Source organism: Trachinotus anak, unplaced genomic scaffold (assembly GCF_046630095.1).
Source record: "Trachinotus anak isolate AG129_WGS33_773 ecotype Australia unplaced genomic scaffold, CSIRO_AGI_Tana_v1 ptg000010l, whole genome shotgun sequence".
Taxonomy (NCBI): Eukaryota; Metazoa; Chordata; class Actinopteri; order Carangiformes; family Carangidae; genus Trachinotus; species Trachinotus anak.
The window spans coordinates 15208921-15234254 of NW_027273861.1; the positions used below are offsets into that span (position 1 = coordinate 15208921).

General features: G+C 41.0%; 2 protein-coding genes across 3 annotated transcripts in view; both read left to right on the forward strand.

Moving 5' to 3' along the window:
- Nucleotides 1–111: 111 nt before the first annotated feature.
- Nucleotides 112–5191, forward strand: use1 (unconventional SNARE in the ER 1 homolog (S. cerevisiae)). Of its 2 annotated transcripts, none has more exons than XM_071487860.1 (8): nt 112–189; nt 1010–1059; nt 1326–1404; nt 1630–1782; nt 1963–1978; nt 2148–2178; nt 2367–2529; nt 3366–5191. In XM_071487860.1, exons 2-8 carry the CDS (start codon nt 1031–1033, stop codon nt 3546–3548), a joined length of 654 nt encoding a protein of 217 aa, XP_071343961.1. In that variant the 5' UTR covers nt 112–189; nt 1010–1030; the 3' UTR covers nt 3549–5191. The 2 variants fall into 2 exon arrangements, with proteins under 2 accessions (XP_071343961.1, XP_071343960.1); XM_071487859.1 differs by having other exon boundaries at nt 118–277.
- Nucleotides 5192–22421: 17230 nt separating this feature from the next.
- insrb (insulin receptor b) overlaps nt 22422–25334 on the forward strand; it is an 82936-nt gene continuing 80023 nt past the window's right edge. The window contains exon 1 of the mRNA XM_071487862.1: nt 22422–23858. Coding sequence (XP_071343963.1) covers nt 23765–23858 — 94 coding nt within the window. The 5' untranslated portion in view covers nt 22422–23764. The remainder of the gene's footprint in view (nt 23859–25334) is intronic.

Consider the following 25334-nt stretch of genomic DNA (forward strand, 5'->3'; position numbering starts at 1 on the left):
GATCCGTGCTGACTCGTGCACGGCTCTGTGAAGCTTACTGGAGGTCGCAGACGCAGACTGCGGCCATAGGTGGGCGCGCGACTTCCCAGTTTTATTGTGTTGACATGTTTTTGAATGAGCGAATAACAGTGGGAGGGCCGTGACGTCACACTGCTGCGACGGTGTGTCGGCTTCAAACATGGCGTCCAGGTTAGAAATTAATTTTATCAGATTGTTGTCTCGCTGTGAAACAATCGCTTCGGAGAAACGAGGGGAGACGGAGTGGAGGTTAGAGAAGGTGAGGAGACACAAACACGGAGGAAGTGTCACGGCTCGGCGCTGTTTTCCTCTGACCTTCACATGCTAAAGTTAGCGCGACTGTCGTTGTTGATGTTGGTCGCAGCTGGGTGTTAGCCACGTCGCCACTGACAAAAAACAAATTCACACAGAGACACACATATACCATGACATTAAAACCACAAAGGTAGCGCTGACACACTGGTTAAACCGAAGAGAAAACAATAATGCATAATTTTGTTGTGTATTACTGAGAGTTGTTTCTAATTTCTGCCCGCTGATATTTGTATTGATCGACAAACACTTGCAATCACCTTCACGAAGGTTCATTTATTGAAGTCGTGTATTAGACTTGGACCTGATAAACTGGCAACTGAGTGTTTGTACTGCTCTTAATTAATCATTCATCATCATTAGGGGTCAGTTTTATCTAGTTTGCCAGTATTAACTGAATGTTAGGTAAATGTATGGCACTGGTGATCATCACAGCCGCCATCTGTGATTTCAAGATAAAACACTGTAAATTATGAGATCGCAAATTAAGGTGGTTTATAGACAGGACTAACACAATGTATTTATTTTTATATCTAAATGGTGTGTTTAGGTTTCAGTGCTGCATTAGTCTTGGTTTCATTTAAGACAGCTGCACTAAGGCGCAACACCAACACATCAACTATTCAAAATATCTTTCTTTTAAAAAATGTATAATCAGTTACTGTTTTGTCTCCTCCAGTATGTTGGTGCCCTCGAGGAGATGTTGGTGGCTCTGAGGAAAAGCCCAAGGTAACACCACCATCTCCTGATCTATTTATTGTTGCTAAACTGAACACACATACAGCATATCGCTGCCGTCAAATGTTTACTGGGACTTTGTGTCACCTACACAAAGACGACTAAAGATTTTCAAACCGCAGAGCTTCTGATGTGTGCCGCTCTCACTCGCATATTATTTCACGTGTTGTTCGAACAAAGCGTACCTCTGTCGCTCCTCAGTTTTGTTCATGACCAGATAATACTGTTATCCAATAACATGTCGCTTCCTCATTCAGCAAACCCACAGCAGAAGTCCTGACTGAGTACACAAGAAAAGTAGATTTTCTGAAAGGACTCCTAGAGGCAGAGAAACTGGTCAGTGGCAGTCTTTTACAGAGTTATTGCATTTAAGGTGGTTTCCCTTTTCCACATTATGTACTGGATGTGTTATTATCACTTTTAATATTCATAGCAGTACTTTAATCGGTAGTTCATTAATATTTTTATGTATAATCTTTAAAACGATTCATGCTTAGATTTTTTTTTCTCTCTTGTTGGGGCAGTTTTCTGAGCACATGTCTTTCCTGCTCTCGTTCACAGTCTTCACCAACAGAAAAAGCTTTAGCCAATCAGTTCCTCGCCCCCGGGCGAACACCCACAATAGCCAATGAGAGGATGCCTGCCACTAAAACTGTCCACATGCAGACGAAGGCCCGTTGCACCGGAGAGATGAGGGATGAGCTCCTCGGCACGGTAGGTTGAACAGACAAGTATTTGTGACCTTAAAGCCACCGCAAAGAGATTTTTACTCATACTCAGCTACACTTGCTGTGCTCTCCATGTTAAAAACACTCTAGGGTTTGATTGAAAAACTTCATCAGAAATTTGAAAACCCAATTAACTCATAAATGTTCCTCTTTTGTGTCTTTTCAGGTTTTGTCGGGCAAAGGTAAGAATTTTTATAATAATTATTAAAATTAATTCATAATAATCTGCAATATTTTGAGGTCAAAGGGATCTTGAATTCTGTATCTCTACAGGGTAATCAGCAAGTATTTTAACAAACTAGAGGTCTGGAAATGTGTTTTTAAGAGTTACATTTTTTTTTCTGTTTATAGGCACATCAGAGACAGACTTGCGCAACAGAAGGTAAAGATTTAAATATTATTCCTTATCAATAAGAACTGATGATGATTATATCCCTATTTATTGATACATCAGTGTGTAACATCCACTGATTTCTTCCAAAAAGTTCAGGTTATTCAGTGCAAATTCAGTCAGGACATGCCTGCAGTACAAAAAAAAAAATGTTACTAAGACCATCCCCCTGTGTGCAGAGGTCTTCCTTTGGATGAGCGTCAGTCTGCTGCAGAGCTTGACGCCGTCCTGCAGCATCACCACAACCTGCAGGAGAAGCTGGCGGAGGACATGCTCAACCTGGCCCGAAATCTGAAGAACAACACTATGGCAGCGCAGAACATCATCAAACAGGACAACCAGGTAACCGGATAAACACGTGCGTGCATCACATTATTAATAATACTGTGCACTTCATTATTGCAATATTGTAGACAAAACAAAACATTAACCTGTCAAGAATGAATTGCAGCAGCCACACAAACATTTTCAAAGTAATACTGTCAATTATCTGAGCAGCACAGGAACAGATTATTGGAAGCCTCTGGTTCGTCAAGAGTCAGTGTAACAGGTAGCCGATGAGAAATCTGTTGGATGCACATTGTTTTGCAGACGCATGTGTTAGTCAGCAGGGGCAAAATTCAGGAAAAGGCAAAGGCCGTAATAATGCCAAAGATAAAGTTGCCGTGAAGAAAACCCTCAATCATGCTGATTCACAGTGAACCACACAAAGCTGGCATTGGTGTTTCAGTTTTATTTTTTAAAGAGAGAGACTTCAAAGGCACCTCAGGAAGCTTCTACTGAACAGAATAAGCCAAATTTGGGAATGTTCATTACTCTACAATATTCTAGTTTATTGCCCAGCTTTTTGTCAGATCTTACCATTAACAGACACGTTTTGTGAATGTTTTTATATTTCAGGTATTTAAAATTTACTGTGTGGTTTGTTCTTGGGGATATTTTTTGTTATTGGAGGGTTATTAAGCTTCATCTTATGTTTCTGTTCACCAAACATTTTCTCCTCCTGATACCACATGTCTCCGCTGATTGTGTCCACAAGTGGGCAGTATAAGACAAATTATATTCACAATCAGCCAGAAAAATCCACCTTGTGCAGAGGAACTAATCTGAGTTATTATTCCTATTACTAAACTGGCTTGTAGGTCTGACTGCTAAATATTTATCTTGGCATTTTCCAGACTCTGAGCCAGTCCATGCGTCAGGCAGACCTGAACTTTGAGAAGCTGAAGACGGAGTCGGAGCGACTGGAGCAGCACACCAAGAAGTCTGTGAACTGGCTTCTGTGGCTGATGCTCATCCTGGTCTCCTTTACCTTTATCAGCATGATCCTCTTCATCAGAATCTTCCCCAGACTCAGATGATGACTGTGTACAGTCCTGAACTGTTAGCCCCACATTCTCCTGTGTTTACATAAGCAGTAGCTACATAGGCCTCCATAGATCTACACAGCATTTCTGTGTGTGTGATACAGATCAGTAGTGGGCAGAACCAAAACAACTCAGTCTGATGGACTGAAAAAGATTGCACTTCTGAAACTGAAATTCTTCCTCTAAACGGTCTGATGAAAGAAAGATGCAGAAAGTGGTTTGAAGTATCAGTATTCATTTTTTTTTTAAATAGTACAGAACATGAATCGAGGTAAAGAGCTACTTGGAGGGCCTTAGGGAGCAGCAACATAGTCTTAATATCCAGACAGCAGGGAGTGAGCCTTAATTATTTTGATCCCTCATCAGGTTGGCTACCAGCCACTCGATACATGTATGCACTTTCTCATTCAGTGGGACTAAAGTCAAAGTCAGGTTTTGTAGAACATTATTTTTCACCATGCTTATATCAAAGAGAGTTTATGAACCGTCCACCATCTACCGCACCCAAAACAAACTGACTCATAATTAGCTAAAAAACCTACAACTGCTTGGTAACACTTTACTTCAACGGTTCCACAGTTTAGTATTTATAAGCACTATATGAATATTTAATAATTGGTTTATAACACACTATAATATAGGTGTAAGGCATTTAAAATGTTTAATAATGTGCTGTATTTGTCAACAATTATACCTTCTCATATAAAGATGTATTTTGCTTTATTATGTTTTACGTTATCGTCATTCGTTATCTGCTTATACATCAGTCTCCACTGAAGGGAGGACTTGCAGCTGTTGAAAAATACATAAATAGAATTGTACATCTCTTAACAACTATATTATATTGTGTTACAAACCATTTATGAAAAGTTTATATAATACATATGAATGGTAATTAAAGGGAGTTAAAGTGAAGTGTTCCCAGTTATTTCCTAAATTAGATATTAATACAAATTACAAAACAGATTTCAGTTTAATTTTTCATTTGCCGACAAAAGTTTTGGAAACGTTCATTGTGCAGAGGTTTAAATCTTCTTTAATTTATTTCATCACTCTGCATATTTCCAACATCCTCAGTCCTGTTCTTTTTTTTTTTAAGCGTCTGTGTGTTTTGGAGGCTGATTCCATAAATGTTCGTCAGGTGATGATATCTGTTGTGGTTGCTAATGACTGTGGAGGCTGCTGATGTTGATGAAGTGAGATCTTGTTCTCATTACATGACTGTAACTCCATGTTCCAACATTCACATATCGTTTAGAGCTGCAGTTGTGTGTGAAGACGATCACAGCAAAGTAAAATGATTCCATTTCCTTTAACTGTGTTCGATTGAATAATAATTGTGAGTGCTGTATGTTTGTTGTGAGATCTTATGTGCCCCTTCCCCATAAACTCAAATGCCAAATTGCGCCCTCTGTCTGTGTAGAAATAACTGATGATGCAGTGACTTCATGTGGCCAGTGTGTGTCAGTCATGGTCTTACTATACGAACATGTAATGACCTCCATGACCCTGATGGCCTGATCAAGCCATGAATCCTAAATTAACCCCACTACTCATTTAGAAGTGATCTGAGGATTGAAGTATGGCTAAATAAAGGCAGCTGGCCACAAAAAAAAAAAAAAAACACATGGCGACCATATGTGACTCTGGGTAATCTGTGCGTTTGCCAGTTTTTGTTTCTTCTTACTCTATCCTGGTAGCAGTGTGGTTTCATTGATTCAGGACTGTGTTTTTTCATGCAGACGAACACGTTGAAGAAGGTTCTCACAGGTTAACATTCCTCCTGTGTCGTCAGTGTGACTGTCGTCTGAGGCCTGTGGAGCTCGCTGGCTTGCCCAGGCTTGCAGCTCTGCCCCTGGCCCTTCCTCTCTCCCCTCTCCCTGCCCCGCCTGGCTCGGCCGAGGCCTGGCCCGCCGTGTATTTTAGGATCCCTGGGGGGTATTTTGCCTGCTGGAAGCCAAGGTATGCAGGCCACCAGGAGACCAAATGAGGTTGTGTCACTGCAGAGGATCATCATCCCTCAGTTTAATCACAGCTGTTTGCGCCTCCATTCTCAGGCTCTGGCTGTGTGATCTGCTCTCTGAGGCTGCAGCTCTGCTTTTGAACTGAAACTGAAGAGAACATGACTTCATCAGTGGTGCGGTTTCTCATGTTCATTATGGTTGTATTATCCCATTAAATGAAAGAGACTGTTACCCCTTTGTGTTTTAGTTTCCCACATACAACCCAGAGTCTGGGATGTGTTTAGTATGAGTTCCTATATTCAGCAAAAAAACTTCTCTGTGAGGCTCATTAGTGGCACTTTTAACCTCTGACCCAGTAAACCTGGACGGGTTCCTTCCTGAAGTCTTTTTCCCACAGGACGATCCAAGAATAGTGTGGGGGCTGTGTGTGCAAAGTTGTGATTTCTAAAATTAGTTTCATCAATTTGGTACCATTTTCTAATAAGCTTTTCAGTGTGGAGGGGTTACAAGTTGTAACAAGTGGTGGATACTTCAATCACTTAACAACAAAAACAGGGTAGGCTTGCAAAATGTGATGCATTGTTATACGTTTAAGTATCTTAACATTCTTAAAAGTAGCCACAGCATTAAGATGCTTCTCACACAGTAATAATAATCTGTAATAATAATCTGATGATATATGACACACCATCCTTTCATCTAATTGCTGCTAATGGAGGGCAATGCAGTATTTTTGTATTGTGTGTGGTATTGCTACTTTTACTTAGGCATTAGTGAATGAGTTATTAATCATTAATAAGTCCTTAGTTACGACTCTGTTGTTACAAAACTTGTAACATAACAGGTTTTTAAAAAATATTCAGACTGAATACATATACACCCATATAAATATCTTTCATATTCAGACAATTCATGCGCTTAACAAAATAAAACTTAATCATACTTTTTTTCTCCACTTCGGTCCAAATTTCAGCGTTTTCTGCCTTTGGCCCTGTGTTTTCTGGCTGGCTCTGCCTAAATATTATCCAACCATAAACGTAACCAGTGTCTTTGAGATAACACGAGTGTGAGGGTTCTTCCAGCAGATATCAAGCAGTTTTTTTGCTGCTGTCGAACCTGTAAGATTCACTCTATGTTGTGACCACGATAAATTAATTAAAGAATCATCATTCTGGGGCAAAACTGCTGGAAAACAAATAATAATAATCAGGTGCGGCACCACTGATATTTCAGCTGGTGTGTGTGTCGTGGTGTGCTTTTAATTGATTTGATCCTTCTAAACAGCAGAGAACAGAGGAACAAATTGTTAAGCATGAGAGAACTTCCATCCCCTCTCAGCGCAGCGTTGTGCCTGTTAAACACCCCAACTCTCCAGTCTTTTTAATTTAGTTTTTGGCTGCAGCTACAGTGAGGATTTGGGTTGCCTACAGAGATGAAGGAGATTTTTCTTTCATTCTCTTTTTTCTTTTTTTTCCCATCTACTTCCTTGAGGGAGCAAAAGGGTAAAGAGGGTTTTTCTTTTATTTTTCTTTTTTTCTTTCTGCCAAAGTTTTGAACGTGCTATAATGTTAATGACCTAATGGGAGCGTAAAAGTCTGCACTTATTAAGCTCATAAAGTGAGTCATTATCTTGCACATGCATACTCCAATTCATGGAAGAAAAGAAGTGATCTGCTTCTTTTTTTCAGTCTTAGTCACAGAGGTATGCCCTGCATCCCCTTAGAATCTACACATTTTACATCTAAAGCTCCACGAGTCAATAAACTCCTTAAAGGTTTTTACTGGTTGTTTGCTTTTATGGTTTAATTTTCCAGTTGTTAGCTCTTAGTTCCCAGTTGAAAATGAAAACCCTGTCTGCATCTTGATCAAGGTTGGTTGACACTTGAAACACCAGGGGCGATGATGGAAACATGTTTAATCCCTGACAAAACTCATCTATTATAGGTTATTGATATAGAGGAATTAGAGGGTCAATAAACCAAACCATTTATGTGCAGCGAACCTTTATTCACAGAGCAGATCCGCAGCTCAAAAGGCACTACTGCAATGGTAAATTTAGATTTAAACCTTTTTTTGCGGTGTTGATTCCAGTGTCTGTGTCTTCTGATCAGAGCTGCACTGCTGTTGATCCCAATCTCCTAATCTCTCACGTCCACACAGGTGTTGTGGAGGTTTCTCTGTTTTCATTTTGCCGTTACAGTTTCCCTCGACATGACCCGCCTCCCTGTGTGTGTGAGACTGTGTGTTTCTGTATCTCTTGTCTGTCTGTGTGGTTGTGTTGTGTCTGTGGCTCTTCCTTAGTCTTAACACCCTAATGAGGGCTCCTCTCCAAGCTCTCACACACACGTACAGCTGTGTTGTGGCAGCTCTCTAACTGGTGGGTTGAAGTAGCTGAAGCACACAGGAGGAAGACTTCCTCCTCTCTCACAGTTCATGTGAAAGGTAAGGATCCAGGTTAATTTGAGGGAATCACATTATCCACAAAAAGTACATCACAGATAAACCAAGCAGACATAACAGTAGCTGTGTGTTTGTGGTGTGTCTGTACATGCCTGTGTGCTTTCTCCTGTGCATGCATGTGTGTTTATTGCACCACAAAGACCTGAGCCACATGTCATTCCCTGCAGCCCCCTATTGCCCCTCTATCACTCCATGTTCCCAGCCAAGTGTCAACATGTGGGTTAATGCACTGAACCTTCCAGCCTATTTGTCGGGCAGCGCAGCGCTGAAAGAGTCCCCAGTGGAAACAACCTGCTGTTTCTGCTCAGTCTTTGATGTATAGGACCCAGGTAGTGCTGCTGCTGAGAGGCTTAATTTCTTGGTTCTTTGCTCTTTCACCTTTTAGTAATTCAGGATCTCCCAGCAGGCAGGACTGAAGACCGCGGCTGTTGCTGCTACTACACTAGGCTTTGTGGCCTGATGCTGGGAAGACAAGTGTGTCTGCCTCTTGTTTGGCCATAAAACAGCAGACTTAAAGGAATAGTTGGGGAATATGTTTATCTGCTTTCTTGCCAAGAGTTAGATGAAAATATTGATACCACTTTCTGTACAATAGATGTGTAGTAACAGCCAGTTAGCTTAGCTTCACCAAAGTGTAAAACAACAATTTTACCAAGTATTATGTGCCAAACTATTTCTTGGCCAAGACCAGCTCCAGGAAGGTACCAGTCCTGCCTAAGAAATATTTCTGCACATAACACCACCTTAAACGGCCACTTTTCATCAAACAAAAAACAAACAAAACAAATGTGTTACTTACTGACTTTTAGAGATGCTGGCAGGCAGATTTGTTACCTTCAGACAGAGCCAGGCGAGCTGTTCTATTGGATTCAGATCTGGTAACTGACGTAAACTGAAGTCATTGTCATGTTCACGAAACCACAAAACATTACTCTCATGGTGGACGTAGACACTGGAACTGCTACCATAGACATTTGAAGCCTGTAACAATGCAACCCAGGCAGACACTGTTTTTCTCTTAAGGGGTTCTGTCTTGTATTTTATTTAAGTTTATCATGTGTTTTTTAATGTAAAGTCTTGAGAAGTAACTAGTAACTACAGGTGTCAGATAAATGTTGAAGAGTAGAAGTCCAATGTTGTACACTTACTCTATACTAGAGTATAAGCCCCTCAAAATTGTACTGAAGTACAGACCACGAGTAAATTTACTCAGTTACTTTCCACCACTGGCTGCCCGTGGCTTCATACTGAATGAACAGATACGACACCAGTATAGTATCAGTCTCATGTAACTCGCAGGAAGAAAGTGAATATGCATAGTTCTCAAAATGTTGAACTATTCCTTTAAATTAGGGTTTAAAACTAGAATTGGACTGAGGTAAGACGTCGCAGGTGGCTTGGATATGGCACTTGTTTTTCTCTGAGTAGACTGAGCCTTGGGCTGGGAATGGTGGCTCATACAGGGAGGAGGCCTTGAGGGTAAAAACTCAAGGACGTGAGGGCACTGCAGTCTGTTTGAAGCAGGAGCCGGTCCCGGCAGATGAGGCTCTGGGCTCCGCCTGAGGCTGGAGCCAAGACTGGGATGTGTCCTGGGGGGGGTGCAAGGGGCGGGAGGTGGAGGTAGGTGGGGGTGCATCCCAGGAATTATGTGCTGTTTAACAAAAGTGATATGTTGGAACCAGGCACACCTCTCCTGGGCCCCTCAACAGTTTTCCCCCAGGAGGCCCCAAGCTGCCACAGCAGGTGGAGGGTCCCTCCTGGAACAAGGGAGGCTCCTCAGGGTAGCAGATTAGGGGTGTGTATGCATGTGTGTGTTGGGAGAATGTGTGCGATAACTTTCTGTTTTTGCTTTCATCTGTTAGGTTCTCTCTCTCTCTAGTTTTCCACTCCATCTGGATACCCATGTTTTTATTAAAAATGCAAATGAACAAAGTACTAGAACTGATACTAGACACTAAATTTTGCAAAAACAAGTGCAAGTGCTTTTGAATTTGATGTGAAAATAACCAAATTCTTGTTATTGTGTGGTGTGTGAGTGTGAGTGTGTGTGTAAAACATAATGTTGATAAAAAGGTCTGAATCCTTGGCTGAGCTGTTATTTGTGAGGATGTTTGAGACCAAGGATTGTTTCAAGGGTAGCTTCAGCGTCATTCATCACATGTTTTGTCCTCTGAGTTGTTATGTGAAGGCCAACCAGATGGTCCGTGATTAATTGCAAATACAAAAGTGCGACATTTTGGCAAAATTCTTCTTCAAGGTTTTCAGCAACATGCTACTTTCTCAGTGCAGCCTCTGAGAGAAGCAGCTCAAACACTGGCTGTGATGATTTCAACAATGGGGATTCCTCCCCCCTCAAAATGCTCAGTTTTAAAGGGCCATGTGCGCTAACACTGCTTCCACAGTGAAATCCTCTCCAATCCATCATATTCCAAGATATTCCAGATCAATACTGATGCTGCTTGTTTTGTCAGACCAAAGCCAGCTCTTTGTACTTGACTATTGATTCTTTTTTTCCTCTGTTTCTTCTGCCTTGTTAAATGTATGCATGTCTCAAAGGGGCCGGCAGGAAAAGACAATGCTTAAAACTCTGAGCATCTTCACTGATTAAAAATAAATAAATAAATAAAAATAAAGATCTACTGGAGCTACTGGAAACAAGCAAGACAAAATTCAACGAGGTGGAAAATGGAGAGGATGTTTTTGCGTTACAGGCTAAAGCATTGGTTCACAGCACTGGGCTTTTGTGCAATACAAAACCATTCATAAATGAATGGATGGCCTTAGTACGGGTAAGGATGTTTGATTTACTGGATGCTCTGCAGACGTTAAGCTCACTGTGATTTCCACTGAAGGTTTGGTCTTGTTGCACTGTAGCACAATGGAAATGGACCATGTTTCAGCAAAAAGCAGTTGTGTAAATGGAATTCATAGAAATATAACACGATCAGTGAGATTTATAAATAGATTTATACAATAGTATAGCAACATATCAGTAGTGGAGTGCATCTGTTCAAATGACAACTGAGTACTTCCATTATATGTTACTTTCTATCTCTGTATGTCAGAGAGAAATCTTTAAATACACTGACGGCTGTAGAATATAAATATGAAATACGATCACTTTATAGATTATGATGCATTGTTATGGATGAAACCAGTGGTAAATAATGTAGTTAAAATAAGTTTCAACTGCATTAATGGATCAATAACAATAATCCAATATGGAACAATATAACAATTAGGTTTGTCTGTCACACATATTGTTACTATTGATCCTTTTATATCCTTTTATTTATTATTTTCCTTATAATACTATGCTACTGATTTGAATGAAATAGGATTTCGAATGCAGCATTTTTGAACCAGTTTGTTTTAGTAAAACATCTGAGGACTGCTTCCGCCTCTGCTGGCAGATGTCACACAAAATCCACTGTAATACACTGTCAGGATAGCATTTTTCAAGAACAAATTTCATACCAATTCTGGGACATCCACGGGCTCAAATCTGTCATGTGTTGGTGGGTCTCACCCCTCACCCTCTCCTCTCATCATCTGAGACAGCTGAGAAAAAGGTGAAATGCCTAAGGGAAAGCATTACATTTTGGACTAATATACATTATATTGGCTCTTCAGCTGGACAGGCGTCAGTAGCAGGTGAAGTCTCAGTGATGCGGTGAAGATGCTTTGCAGTGTCTTGTTGAGTTTTCTGCACAGGCCGACGTTCAGATTGCACTTCTCTGTAAATGTGGGCCGCTGTTGCTGCAATGGTTACTGATATTTCATTCTCTCTCATCTCTCTAACCATGTCTCCTCAACACATCTGTTATTTAGCTGTATTGCTCTCCCTTCCCAATTTTTACTTGCTCACCTCTCGCTGCACCGCCTCACTCTCTCTTGTTTCTTGCCCTCTCTGCCTCGATCTATCTCCAACTGCAGCGCAACAAGTAGAGAGATGTTACAGCTGAATAAAACATCATAGGACCAGGGAGAAGGCTGTGAGAAGCCTTGACCTGCAGTTGTAATGCCTTTTCTTATTTAGTAGCTCCGAGATCTTTGGGCTAAAACCTTTCAGAGCAAGATAGTTTAGGAAATAAACAATAATGTGCAATTTGCCTTTGTTATTGTGCAAGAAGACAAACTCCTGTCCTCCAACCTCAGTTCAGCTTGTCTGTGGTTGACTCTGGCGAGTTAAAGCCCTGATCTTCCTGTTGTTTGAACACCAGGCAGGTGAAAGGGCGATGGAAGAGCACTGGCAGAGCTATTTATCAGAGTTCAGCCATGCTCAAATAACAACAACCCCTACCAACCTGCCAACTCCAAACAGGAAATCCATACGGCTCAACATGAAAGTAGACACAAGATGCATTCAAGAGAGTATGAAGAGTTTGTCCTGTGTCCCTTAAACTTATTGTAATGGGAATCCTCCAGAAGGATTTTCTTTGTCCATGTGATCAGGAGCAAACTTGAGTTGGGCCTTAAGGTGCTGTTTTGTAGAGGGGCTTCTTTCTCACAGGGGTGCCTCTACGCCCAGGGACACCTGTGCTCCAGCAACTTCCAAACCACGGCAGACCTGTTTTTTGGATTTGAATCTGACCATCTTGATTTATTGTCTCTCAGCTATGTTTGACTTTGTTTTGTTTTTTTAAAGCCTTGGCAAAGAGACCACAATTCCCAGTACTTCATAATTAAAAACATACAGTAGGTTTGCACTAAAGATTTTTGACTTGAACTTGTGTGAAATGGCCCAAAGCACCTTCACAGATCTGCTCTGAGCTCTTTGGACTTTACCTTTGTGATACAGCTTCATCTAATGTGTGCAGTCGAACAAGTCCTTTTTATACAGGCACAGAGAAGTTCCCAACTGCACTAAGTCATTCTCACAGACAGGAAGTTATGCAATCTCAAAAAGTTTAATAACATCTTAGATCTGTCTACACTTATAATACACAGTACTTTATGTTACTGTATGTGTATTTGTGACCCATCAGATTTCATTATGTATTTTTAGAAGACCCATGACAAGTTTATGAAACCAAACTTATTTATTTTGTGACAAAGAAGTACATTTCCCAATTTTTCTGTCACAGAAAAAAAAAACAAAAAACTAAATGTTGCAGAAATAACTGAAATCCCCAAACTGCCACGACACAAAGGTCCTTGACAAATGTATGTGAACTTCTGAGCGCCACCAACAAAAGAATTAAACTAATGAGAGCAGGGACATGTCTCACTGATACATTTACCACATGTTCCTCATCATCACCTATCTAATCTTAGCCTGCTTGCTAGATGGGACTTGTTATTTTTGCTCACACTCTGAATATTTATGTCCTTATTTGTGCTTTTTTTCTCTTATGTTTTCAAACTGGGGTTATTTATAGTGACTAGACACACTGTACTCTCACACAGCCGGCCTCTTTCAGGCATGCAATCATCACACACACACACACACACACACACACACACACACACACACGCTTGCACACTTACATTTCAATAATTCAGTCTTGCGTAAGTCTGAAGCCACAGCTTGTTTGTTGACTCTCGGACCTCTTGCTGAACTTTTACACACATCCTACTTCCCTGATCCCCAACTTCCCTGTCCCTCTCCTTGTGAGAACATAAACAAACACTGTTTTTATTACCGTCATTCTGGGAAGTTTCAAGACACAACACAGCCACCCAGTCCCTCCCATTCTCAGTGTGCAGAGCGCTGGCCCCGGGGTCGCAGAGCAGCGCTGTGGTCAGTCAGGCCTGAGTCGCAGGATGTTGAAGTAGCACGCCTCAGGGCTGTGGCTGGAAATAGGACTTGGGAAAGAGTGAATAGTTAAAGCCTTGATGTTTGCCTTCCCCGCTCCTGCTCCTCTGGGATGAAAAAGAAGAGGCCACACACACACAAACACACGCTCAAACCTCTCTGTCAAACAACTGACAACAGCTTGGAGCCAGTACTCAGACTTCATTCCACCAGGTCAATAACAATAGTAAAAGGCAGACGGAAGAGGAAACTAATCAATGACTGTGGCAGTTCGTTTGGCAGCCATGTTACGTCTAATTTTGTTTTGAGGAAGAGAAGGTTCACTGGGGGAAGCAGTTGTGCAGACGCCGGGCCAGGTTACTATCAAAAGTAGCAGTTAGTCTCTCGCTCCCCTGTAATTGATGGTGTCATGAACGTTGCAATCTGTCTTTGATCCTCTCAGAAGAAGTAGTTCTCACCTTGGATGTGGTGTTTGCAACGTCCAGGATGGGTGGTGTGTGGCTGGAGTTGTTTCCTCTGTAAACACTAATACAATGCTGCTGCATTTATCCCACAACCATGCCTCCCTCTCAGGAAGTAATTAAGTGTTTCCCCTTTCTCTTACTTGGTCTCAGTTGATCCCTGTGCCAGAGAGAAAATATGTTCTGCACTTTGACCTCCTTAAGCCTCTGTCTCTGTCTCTTTCTGTAAATATATTTTACAGGAATACTTCTGCGTTAAGTACTTTTGTTCCAGTCATTATCTCTGCTGTACACTATTTATAGGTTGCTGAGATTATTAACATTCCCACTGCACGTTTGTCATTTTCTAAGATACAAGGTTAAATCTACATATTTCCAAACAATTTCCTGCGTAGCTCAGTGGTCAAGAAAACACACATTTAACAAACACATGTTAAATTTCAGGTGCATGGTTAATGCACAATATGTATCCAATAAATGTTTACAACTTTGTCAGTGCAGTGTGTTCTGTGTACACTGTGATTCAAATGTTTGTACCAGTTGTACCAGTTTTCACATAACACTCAAGTTATTGCTTGGAAAGGGGGCAGAAATTGTGCATGATATTATCTGAAATTGTTGATAAGATGGAGCAGTTTAATTTGCATATCCAGCAACATTTAATGTGTATCATCAACAACCCACATATCTACGCATATATATCAGTTCAGGCCATGAGGAATTTGTCCTCTTTGAAATGACACTAATTCCTGCAAATGGAGGCCAGTTCATGGCACGAAAATCTTGACATACAAAGTTCATGGCAGATAAACTGTTATTCTGTGAAGAACAGACATTCTTTTCTCATCACTCATTAAATCATTTGGATATGGCATGTACTTTTCTGGATATCTAAATCCATGGAGCACATATCCATTCAGGGAGGACACAGAGTGTCACTCTCAGGTCCTGCTGTCACTGGAATCCTGGGAATTTTTATCCCCACTCTGATCTGCTCACAATCATAAACTATAAATGATTTTACAGAATGACCTGACTGCATCTACAGTAGATTTCATCCATTGAATCATTAACCTAATTCTGGATATAAGACAATATATTAATACATTATCAATGTTATTAATGGAAAGAATAGTGGCTACCAAGTTAACCACACCACCATGCAGAAAAGCTTCATCCTAACAAATCAATTGGTCAATTATTAGTCTTAAAATTAGATTTTGCTAAAAGAAAGGTGGAAAAAAAATATAAAAAGATGAAGTCATTCCACCTGTTTTTCTCACATAATTAGTTTTAGATTTGATTTTCCTGACATTTAGTTTTGCTGAAACAAGTGACTACAATTATACTAATGTTGTGATCTACGTGTTCTTTCTTTTAACAAACTGACACTCACTTCCAGAAAAATTTCTAAAACAGTGACAAAAGATGCAATGGGGAGATTCATTATTCTTATTTTCACACGGAAACATCACTGCACTGCAACGTGAAGGTGCACAAATACTCACATTAAGTTCTGATGTGAGTATGGTATCAAAAAGCAAAGCTGATGAAGAGATCTGTCTGAAAATATAACTAAATGCTGATTTTGAGCCTCAAATACTTTTCACAGTGCAGTAGATCATGTTTTCCCTGCGTGCTGAAAATGTATTGTTAAATGTTACTATTACAAACTGTCCCAGTCCTTCTTGTTCTATATTTCTTTTTTTTTTCTTTTTTTTTTTTTTTGGTGGAATCATTAAAAAGAGTAAAGCATCACAGTTTGTATGTGGTAGCCTATGTAACTTTTCCTCTAGTGGGAGCTGTGCTCATGGCATGTGTCCATGCACGTGAACACATTTACGTGCAAAAGGAAGCAACAAAACAACAGTGTCCCCACATTCCCAGTATGAGGGAAGCACGAGAGCCATACTTTGATATTGTGCAGCACACACTGTCTTCCTGAAGACAACACACCTTTTCCCCCTGAGCCTGCGCTGCTCAGGGACCTGTGACATTGGCCTGACCTTGACTGTCCCATGTGATTACTGGGCCTCTCTCTCTGGATGTGTTGCTCTCGCTGTCACTCTGACAATACGTGGATAAAGCTGTCACTGACACATCCTCTCAGGAAGGGCATTCAGGTTCAATCTCGCCATGCAACACTCCTCCCCACTTCCTTATCAATGATGAAACTAATCCTTTAGCCATGTACATGGCCCCATGGCCCCCTGAACTGCCCATCAGTGTGAGAAAAGAAACAGATAGGGTAGAGGTCAGGAGCGGAGGAGCGGGGAAAAATAGAAAAGAGTGGGGAACAAAAATGGGGAGAGGACAGAGAAAAAGGGGAAAGAAAGGAAGATGTATATGTAGAAGTGGGTTCAGTCTTGAAAGTATGAAGGAAAAGAGCAGGTGATGAAAGTTTGTACACGGAAAGAGAGGAGTGGCCAGCAGAAGTGACCTTGGCAGTCTAATCTGTTTATAGATAAGTGTGTTGTGGCCCATGTGTGGGAAAACAAGGCTCCCCGGGATGGACCAGGGTTAAGTGTCTTACACACAGGCCAGGGGTGAACACACAGGGATACACACAACGGACATAATGGAGCAGAGTTTAACAGGGGCGGCGGCTGCATTTACTGAAGGGTGCTATGTAGTTCAGGACATTGTGACAGAGATAGAGCTGTCTCAGAGAGGAAACCTTTCCGTTAAAAAAATAAACTGCTATACGTCTTTCTTTATCTTATCTTTGAGTGATTGAAGAATTCACTTGGTCAGCATGACATATAGAACAAAAAGGATGATGGATGTCAGGAACAAGGTTATGTATTCCAGAGTGACTTTTGTCACGTTCACTGTAAATTCTTCACTTCAAAACATTTTGTCTAACATCAGGAGCAGCTTGCTATTTCACACGCACACACACACACACACACACACACACACACACACACACACACACACACACACACACACACACAGCTTAACATGGTAATGAATCATTGAAACATGAATCTTAAGCCTTGAGGAGAGTTAATGTGGAATGGGAAATGCAGATACAGTGTACTTGAAATGTGCATGCATGACTTGTGTCTGAATCTGACAGTACAGTGAGAAACTTGTCGTCTGAAAGGCTGATTGATATACAGTATGTACTCTGTGATTCATAAATCCCCTGGAATGCATATCAAGCTGCTCTATAGATGGCACAGTGTATCCTTGGTTACAGTTTCATTAGCGGTTGATCACAGAGAGTTCAGACGTACTGGATGGATCAATCTGATGACCTGAAAGGCAGCTGTTATCAACATGGATTATCATCATAAATTGTGTGGTCTGAGTGAGATTTATCGGATCACTGAACGCATCATAGGGCACATGATCACAGTGCTGAGCCGACCATGGTGTTCTTGGCTTAGTCTTAGTCAATGGCTTAGTCTGACATCTACTGTCATAGCCAGCAGCTCTCCTCATCTTCCTCACTGATCCCATTTCAAGTAAACTGTTGCACATGCAGACAAGTGGGCTGTTCCTCCACTGCTCCTGGATCATCAGGGACCAGTTCGATCCATTCAACTTCACTCTGAACTTTATTCCTCCTTGAGGAAATTTCCTCGCCCAAGGTGCTCAGCACATATACTGAAATAGATATGCACACAGTTTGCTGTAAATATATTATATATAGATAAGACAAACTTGAACTTTAAGTGTTGCAGCAGCAAAAGTACACAAACAGATACATGTATAGATAAGCAACAGTACAATGATGCAAGAGGCTCTGTGAGGCACAGCTGAAGCTGAAGCTGATAGCAATGTCATTAGTTTTGCAGCTATTTAGTCATAAACCAAATTATTGGACAAATTAAAATTTTGATCTGATGGTGGAGCTAGATGTAAATTTAGGGAATCACCAAAGTTCATACAATTCTCCCTGAGGGGAACATGAATGACTGGAGGAAATTTCGTGGCAATCCATGTAAAAAGAGTTGAGGCATTTCACTTATAATCAAATATGTCAACCTCATAGTGGCACTATAGGTGATCACCAAAGTCAGTACGATTCATCCTCTAGGGACCATGAATATCTGTATAAAAACTTGATGGCGATCCATCAAATAGTTGTTGAGATATTATTTTCAACCATAGTTATGGACCTATCCACCCAGAGATGGACATTGCCATCCACTAGAGCGATGCAGCTTGCACGGTTAAAAACTACAATACTACATAAATGATCTTCTGTACACAAAATGAAGCAGAAATACCAAAAATAAAAAGTATTAAATACTAGCATAAATAGTAACTAAGAAGTGTACTGTGACAAAACTAGTCACAAATGAAATGATGAGACAGGGAAATATGTAATTTAAAAAAATGAATCAAAAATCACACTTGAGGGAATGGAATTAGTGGATAAACTGTCTTTTGTCTGCAGATAACAGTGTTGCAGCATGAAATACAGTTATTGCATTTGTAGCAGCAAAAACAGAGTGTGTAATAAAATCCACAGACTGGAATATAATACCATCAAGTAAAAGTAGGAAGAATTAAACAAAGGCTGGTGCAAAGTATAAGTATGCATTAGTGAGGAGCCGATTACAATGTTCGAAATTAGAAGCAATCTAATCTACAAGCAGACTAAACAGTACAGATACGTGTTCCTACGATGTGATATGATAATTTGTGTGTAATGGCTATTTATTCAAGCATGATGATGATGATGTTGATGAGTTATTTTACAATTTTAAATAAAAGCCACAAAATGACAATGTCTGTGACCCAGTGACACCCCGACCTCCACCGCACCCCACAACATACTGCACCTGTACACGAAGAAGAGCCAATCTGTTCCACATCACAGTGAGTGTAATAACACAGGTCAGTGTTTTGCATGCAGGATATGTCTGAAGCTTAGTTGCTTATGAAAGATAAAGAGAAAATTAATTGATTTCATGCAGATATTTTCTGCAGATGTACCAAATATATAGAACTTCCTTTTGTCGCAGATAATGCATATCCTGTCGTATATACTGTGTAGACTCCCTTTTCCTGTGTCACATGTGTGCAGAAGTTCTGTCATATAATAAGTGATGTGCAGCACCTCGGCATGAGGGGAATAATCTCTCACTTAAATGGCGATACACGGGTTTGGACTGTGATTGTGTGATTGAGAGACAGTGTGAGAGAGCCCGCTGTTTGTCTCAGCTGCAGGCTACAGGGCCCGAAGTGCAGGAACAGCAAGTGCTAAAAGTGTAAATCACTATCACAGGGAGCCGTTTGAAGAGGATAATCCAGGACTGCTTTGTCTGTTTAAACTCATGACCCTCTCCTTGGCGGACATAGTCTATCTCACACATACACACAGATGCCCTCATGCATACAGCATGTACACAGGCACACACAGGCTGTACAGAGGCTCCTGCTTCCTGGCTCCCCAGGCAGCTAATTACTGAGCGTTCCACACCAACAAAAGAAAGACACTCTCTCCATTCAAACATATTAATCCCTCCATTTACAGAGTGCAGCAGAGATGACTGCAGAGAGTGTGTTTTGCCTTCTGCATCTGTGTGTCAAAGAGGGAGAAACAGATGTAATATGTAGTAGGAGTTAAAGTTACAAAGGTTTATGTTGTGAGGCAGGAGGAGGAAATGCAAATATGTGCATTTGTAATTCATTTACTTGTTTGTGTGTATTGAATGTCTGCAGCTCTCCAAGGAGCTGTCATCTATTGCTATATTGAGTGCTCCTTGGTTGATGAGGCTAATGCCTAATCAAGATATTATTCATTATTATTCAAAACTAAAAACCAAAGGCACTGTGTTAACTCCAGCCTTGTTATTTAGCTTTGACAGAGACTTGTGTTTTGTGCTTAAGGAAGTTTTAGGGTTTTGAAGAGAATATTCTGCATGACTGAAAACAATATGTTGATTTGTACACTATTTTGCACTTGATTCTTTGTGCTTTGCTGGACTCAAACAAACAAAAGAGACACTGATGAAAGGAATTCATGTCTTTTATGTTGCCGCTGCTGACATTTTTATACATGGATATATGCTGTCTTGCCATAAAAATAAACTTCAGAAAAACCAATATGAATTGGTACATTTGGGGGCTTGAGGAATACCTTTCAGTTGTGGCGAGCGCTGAATCTGCAGCTTTTTCCTCAACAGCTGGATTACAACCATCTCTGGCATTCACATACAGTATCTGCATATCCTCCAGTCTGAGTAACTGACCTAATGCCAGGTGGAAACATCCCAATTCTGCACCAGAGCTCTTGATAAAAAGAGGTGTCAACATTTACATGATACATATCATATCCATGTTCACAGTGGAGAACACTACCAGATACAGCTCCCTACAGCCTCGGAATACAACATACATGTTGACAGAACCACACTGTGTTTATCCGACATAGCCCAAAGCTCCCCACGCTCGCCTCTCTGGTCAGATTTAATCCTATTTATTTACAATGATGTATCCCTTTGTCCCTGTTTGACATTTGGTGTAAGTGAGCTGGCTGGAGTTATTTTTAGTGCCACCTACTGAAATGAAGTTGTAGTACAACAGTGCATGAGCAGGGCTATAGTGCTGCACCAGGGCTGCATGTGTAGACTCATGTAACAGCCCTCTAGGTAGGTTAGTGGGATAAAAAGCCATTCACTCAAATTCCTCTACTCCCACTGAAAAAGGAAAGAAATTGCTGTTATGTGCAGCACCTGAGAGGAAGTGGGACAAGTGTGTGAGGGGAATAAGAGCACGAGAAGAGAAGAGAAAAGAAGAAAAAGAGAAGAGAGACTGTGTGTGCCTCCGGTTGGCGTCAGACAGCGTGACTACCATAAAGAGATCTGTTTTGACTAGATTCCACAACCCTTAGTCCTTCAGACCTGTGACATTTAATCTCACTAATACCTCATTTACTCTGTTCACTGGGTAACAACATTCCTCAGATTAACAATAAGCCTGCTCCACAAGCTCTTAGCAGAGTACAGCAGTATGTGCCCATCCAAGCACACAAACTGCACCCCTGTGTGATAAACAAGAAGAAAATGTTCCGCTCTATTCTAATCTATTCTATTCTGAGTCAGTAGGTCTCAGGGTCAGGTAAGAAATGTGGTCAGGTGCAGCCATGCCTTAAGTGTCAGCGTGAAGAACCTCCAGGTTTTGTGTGCAGTTAGGTTCAATCAATAAGACAGGTTTCACTATGAGGATATTTGCTATGCAAATGTGAGGGAACTATGTGTGCCTTCATTATTGCAGACAGGTATTTTCTTTCCTGGCTGCAGGGCCAAGAGAGGGTGTAATGTTTACACTGCTCTATGACACACAGCAACTTTGTTTTGCCCACAATTGCAATGGTCTATGACAAAGTCACAAGGAAAATATGGGGAAAAAAAGTAAAATGATCATGAAATAGTAATAGCAGCTGACGAGCTGAAAAGACATTGCTGTACAGAGATGTTAAAGATTTTTTTTTTAACAGTAATTTAGAAACATGCCACTAGAGAGCCCTGACAAGTTTATTTTTCAACCTCTCTCTACAGCTTCTCTCATCTCACTTTAGAATAAAAAAAAACAAAAACCTTTTATTATATTTCAGCTGACACTGTGCCATCTCTTCATATTAAGGCCAATGTAGATAATGGCAGAAATATGGCACAAAGCTTATCCGTGAATCCACAAATTGATGTAGACAGATTATGCATACAATAAGTGTAGCCACTTAAATCAAGACTTCAAATGTGTCAATCTTTTCTGGCTTGCTATAGACAAAACCATTAATTAATTAAATAAACAATTAATTAAAAATAAATTGCTATTTGCAGCCTAAAACTTATTGCTGGGTTACTATGTTTCTATGATTTTGCCCACAATCTGCATTCATAAAAATGGAAACATTTCTCTTTACCAAACAATCAAATGTGGTGAATATTAACTAAACAATTTAACAGGTGAAATTAAACATATATTATTTTATCAGAAAAAGGAGTCTACTGCTCGACATATATATATATATATATTTTTTTTTTAAATTTTTTATTATCATTATTTTTAAATCTTTTCCAGTTTTTAAACGTGTTGTTATGTCTTCACCTCTTCCCTGACAAAGAGCACCGGGGCTCTGACACCAGCGACGTTCAGACAGTCCAGATCCGAGCCCCGGTGGCTGTGTGAGCTGTTATCCGGTCCGTGTTTTGCCGCAGACCACGTGTGGCCCAGCTGAGGTGACTGGCAGGACTTGTTTACTGGTGGAGAGACTCGCGGAGAGAGAGACGGAGAGAGGGGGAACCTGAGGGAGAGCCATCGCTAAGCGGAACGGGAATCCAAGTTTTTACACTTGACCCGTCTTTTTTTTTTTTTTAAGTGTTTTTATGTGTGTTTACCTCATCCTTTTTTGATTATCGGAGACGGGATACTCACTTTTATGTGCGCGTGTGTGGTTTTTCCTCTTATTTTGTTTGTAACTCTATCGCCGACGCTGAAAGCTCGTTTGTTTTGGATTAGCTAGCTAACGTTAGCCGTTCCCCACCAGCTAACGTTAATCTGAGGGAAAGAAACGGGCGGCGTGGGGAGGACTTTTCTCACTTCACAGCGGTGTGCAGGTCAAACGGAGCCGATACCCCCCCCCCTTTTTTTACCCCACTGTGGACGGAGAAAGAAGTAACGTTTACCTCCTAAGTTTTTCGTCTTTGTCCCCCCCCTCCCTCTCGTTTTGTCGTTTTATGGGTGTTCATTCGTTTGCGGCGTGGTGGTCAGCGGGGGTGAAGGAGTTCAGAGGAGGGTCGTGGTAGGGAAAGCTGAATCGCTGCACGTTTTTCCTGCACGTAGCTGCTCGGAGGTGTTTCCTGGGATGTGCTCCCATCTGTCTTAAAAAGGGGTGAGCTTCTGAGGAGATACTAGCAGGCAGGAGTAACATAAAGACCTGTGGACTTCAGAAGAGGGAGCGCAAACCCTGTCAGCCCCTCGATCTCGGGTCCTGTATTGGGCGACATCCACAACTTTCAGCCCCTGTCTGCTGGAGGAACAGAGGAGGAGGCTGCTTGTTATCGCGGTGCATCGGAAAAATACTTCTTGCAATTTGTTTTCGAAGTGGGTCTTCCCTCACTGGAGCAGTGCATTGCAGAGAAATGAGCCCGGGGCCAGTGGACCTCCTCCGGGGATCTCCAAACTAGCCCTCTGCGTTTGGGATATTAATAATACTATTATTTCTCTCTCGGTTCGGTGCAGCTCCAAAATTAAACAGATGAACGTGGACTGGCGCCTTCACTTATGGACAATGAAGATTTTTACTCGCACATGTGTTACCAGGACCCAAGATCACGTTATTTAGTGGTCTGCATTTTTTCCAGGGCTCACATACATCACAGACTCGGCTGGGAAGATACTCATAAATCCAATACCAACCCCCCCGGCTTACGGGGGGCAACCTTGAATCGGTTGTCTTTATTGGACCTTCAGTTTTAAGATTTTTTTTTTTTTACTTTTGATATTCCAGCGCCTTTTGAAATACCATTTCTCTCTCAAAATTGGAGTTTTTTTTTTTTTTTTGAGAAGCTTCAAGAGGAGAGCACAACTTATCCTCAAGTCAAAATGAGGCGGTGGACGCTAAAGCTGCGAGCACAAATTGTGTTTTTTATCATCTGCACCTGCATTATATGCCAGTGTGGACTAATAAATGGAGAAAGTAAGTATTTCTGTTTTTCTCATTAAAAAAAAAAAAATATATATATATTTTCCAAGAAATGTTAGTATCTCTCATGTTACACATATCATCCAACTTCACTGTGTACAACTGCACCTAATGCCACCTAACATAGTGACAGAACAAATTTAGGGACGTGTTAACTTGAAATAAATGCCGTACTGCTTTATAGTTTACAAGTTCTAAATGTCATCATTACAACAGGATAAACTACGATAAATACGATAAAGGCAGCCATCAACATCCCAAACAGGTCGATATAAACACTATTAATTACAACAGGAATATTATGGTGAGTGCAGACGGTCTAAAATAAACTGTAATGAGACAAATATAAGTAACTTCGTGGTTACTGAGGCAGTTTTAGGTCCCTGGTGGAATAATGGGGGTAATGGGACTCAGAAGATAGTATGAATATTTTACTGTTTTTATGTTTTTAAATAAAGGTGGTAGTTTTAGTCACGGGACCTTCATTTTGGCGCATGCGTAAAGCTTCGTACAGGGTCTAATTAAGGAGCTAGTAATTTCTGTTGTTGCGTATGCGTGGCGGCGCACTAATAATTGATATTCTTCCGTAGAGCCCCCCCCCCAGCCCCTCAAACCCCCCTCCCGGTGCTGTCTCTTAAAGGTACATATCTTAGCGGCCTGCGTCGGATGCGCCAGCCCCAGGGCCAGATTAGTCGCTGTAACTGGACGAGGGTGGTCTGCTGCAGCGGGTCTAAACTGGGAGTAGCAGGATTGGCCCTGTGAGCGCAGTTAGGCCTCTCATGGCGACAGACACACACTGACAACAATAACACACACACACACACACACACACTCATACACAGCGCAGCTGCAGCTTGAACGTAAACAAATTAGCCGCCGACGCTAAGAAGTCTCTTTATAGGTGGTGGATTAGCCTACATTGGTCTTTAGCCCCAGATCGGACTCAAGTGTGGTCATCTTCTCTATTGCACGGTGTTTATTCCATGTGGTGTTTTTCATCAATGAATTAGGGAGTTGGATTTTAATAGTATAACAGCGTGTAATCTAAACAGTACCGTGATGCTCTGCCAGACACGGGGAGAGAGAGAGAGAGAGAGAGAGAGAGAGATCCCCCTGTAAACTACCTAATGACCTCGTCGTAAAAATGGTATTAATGGAGTAATAAGGATTTGTTTTTAATTGATGCAATTGTTGTAGAGTGCTGTTGCATTTGAGCAGAAATGTAAAGGAGGAAAACTCCCCTAACATCACAGTTTACACACGTTTTATATCTGCAGAATAAAGTTCATAAACAATAAGTAAAAATTTTTATTAAACCCAGTTTACAGAGGTACATTGACTGAAGGGATAACTTATAAATTCATTTTAAATCAGTATGTTCAAGGCAAATCTTTACCTTTGTTATCGATTAAAGCATAAAAGCATAAATGGCAGTATGGTGGAATTGAATGGCAGGAGAAAAGAGGATCA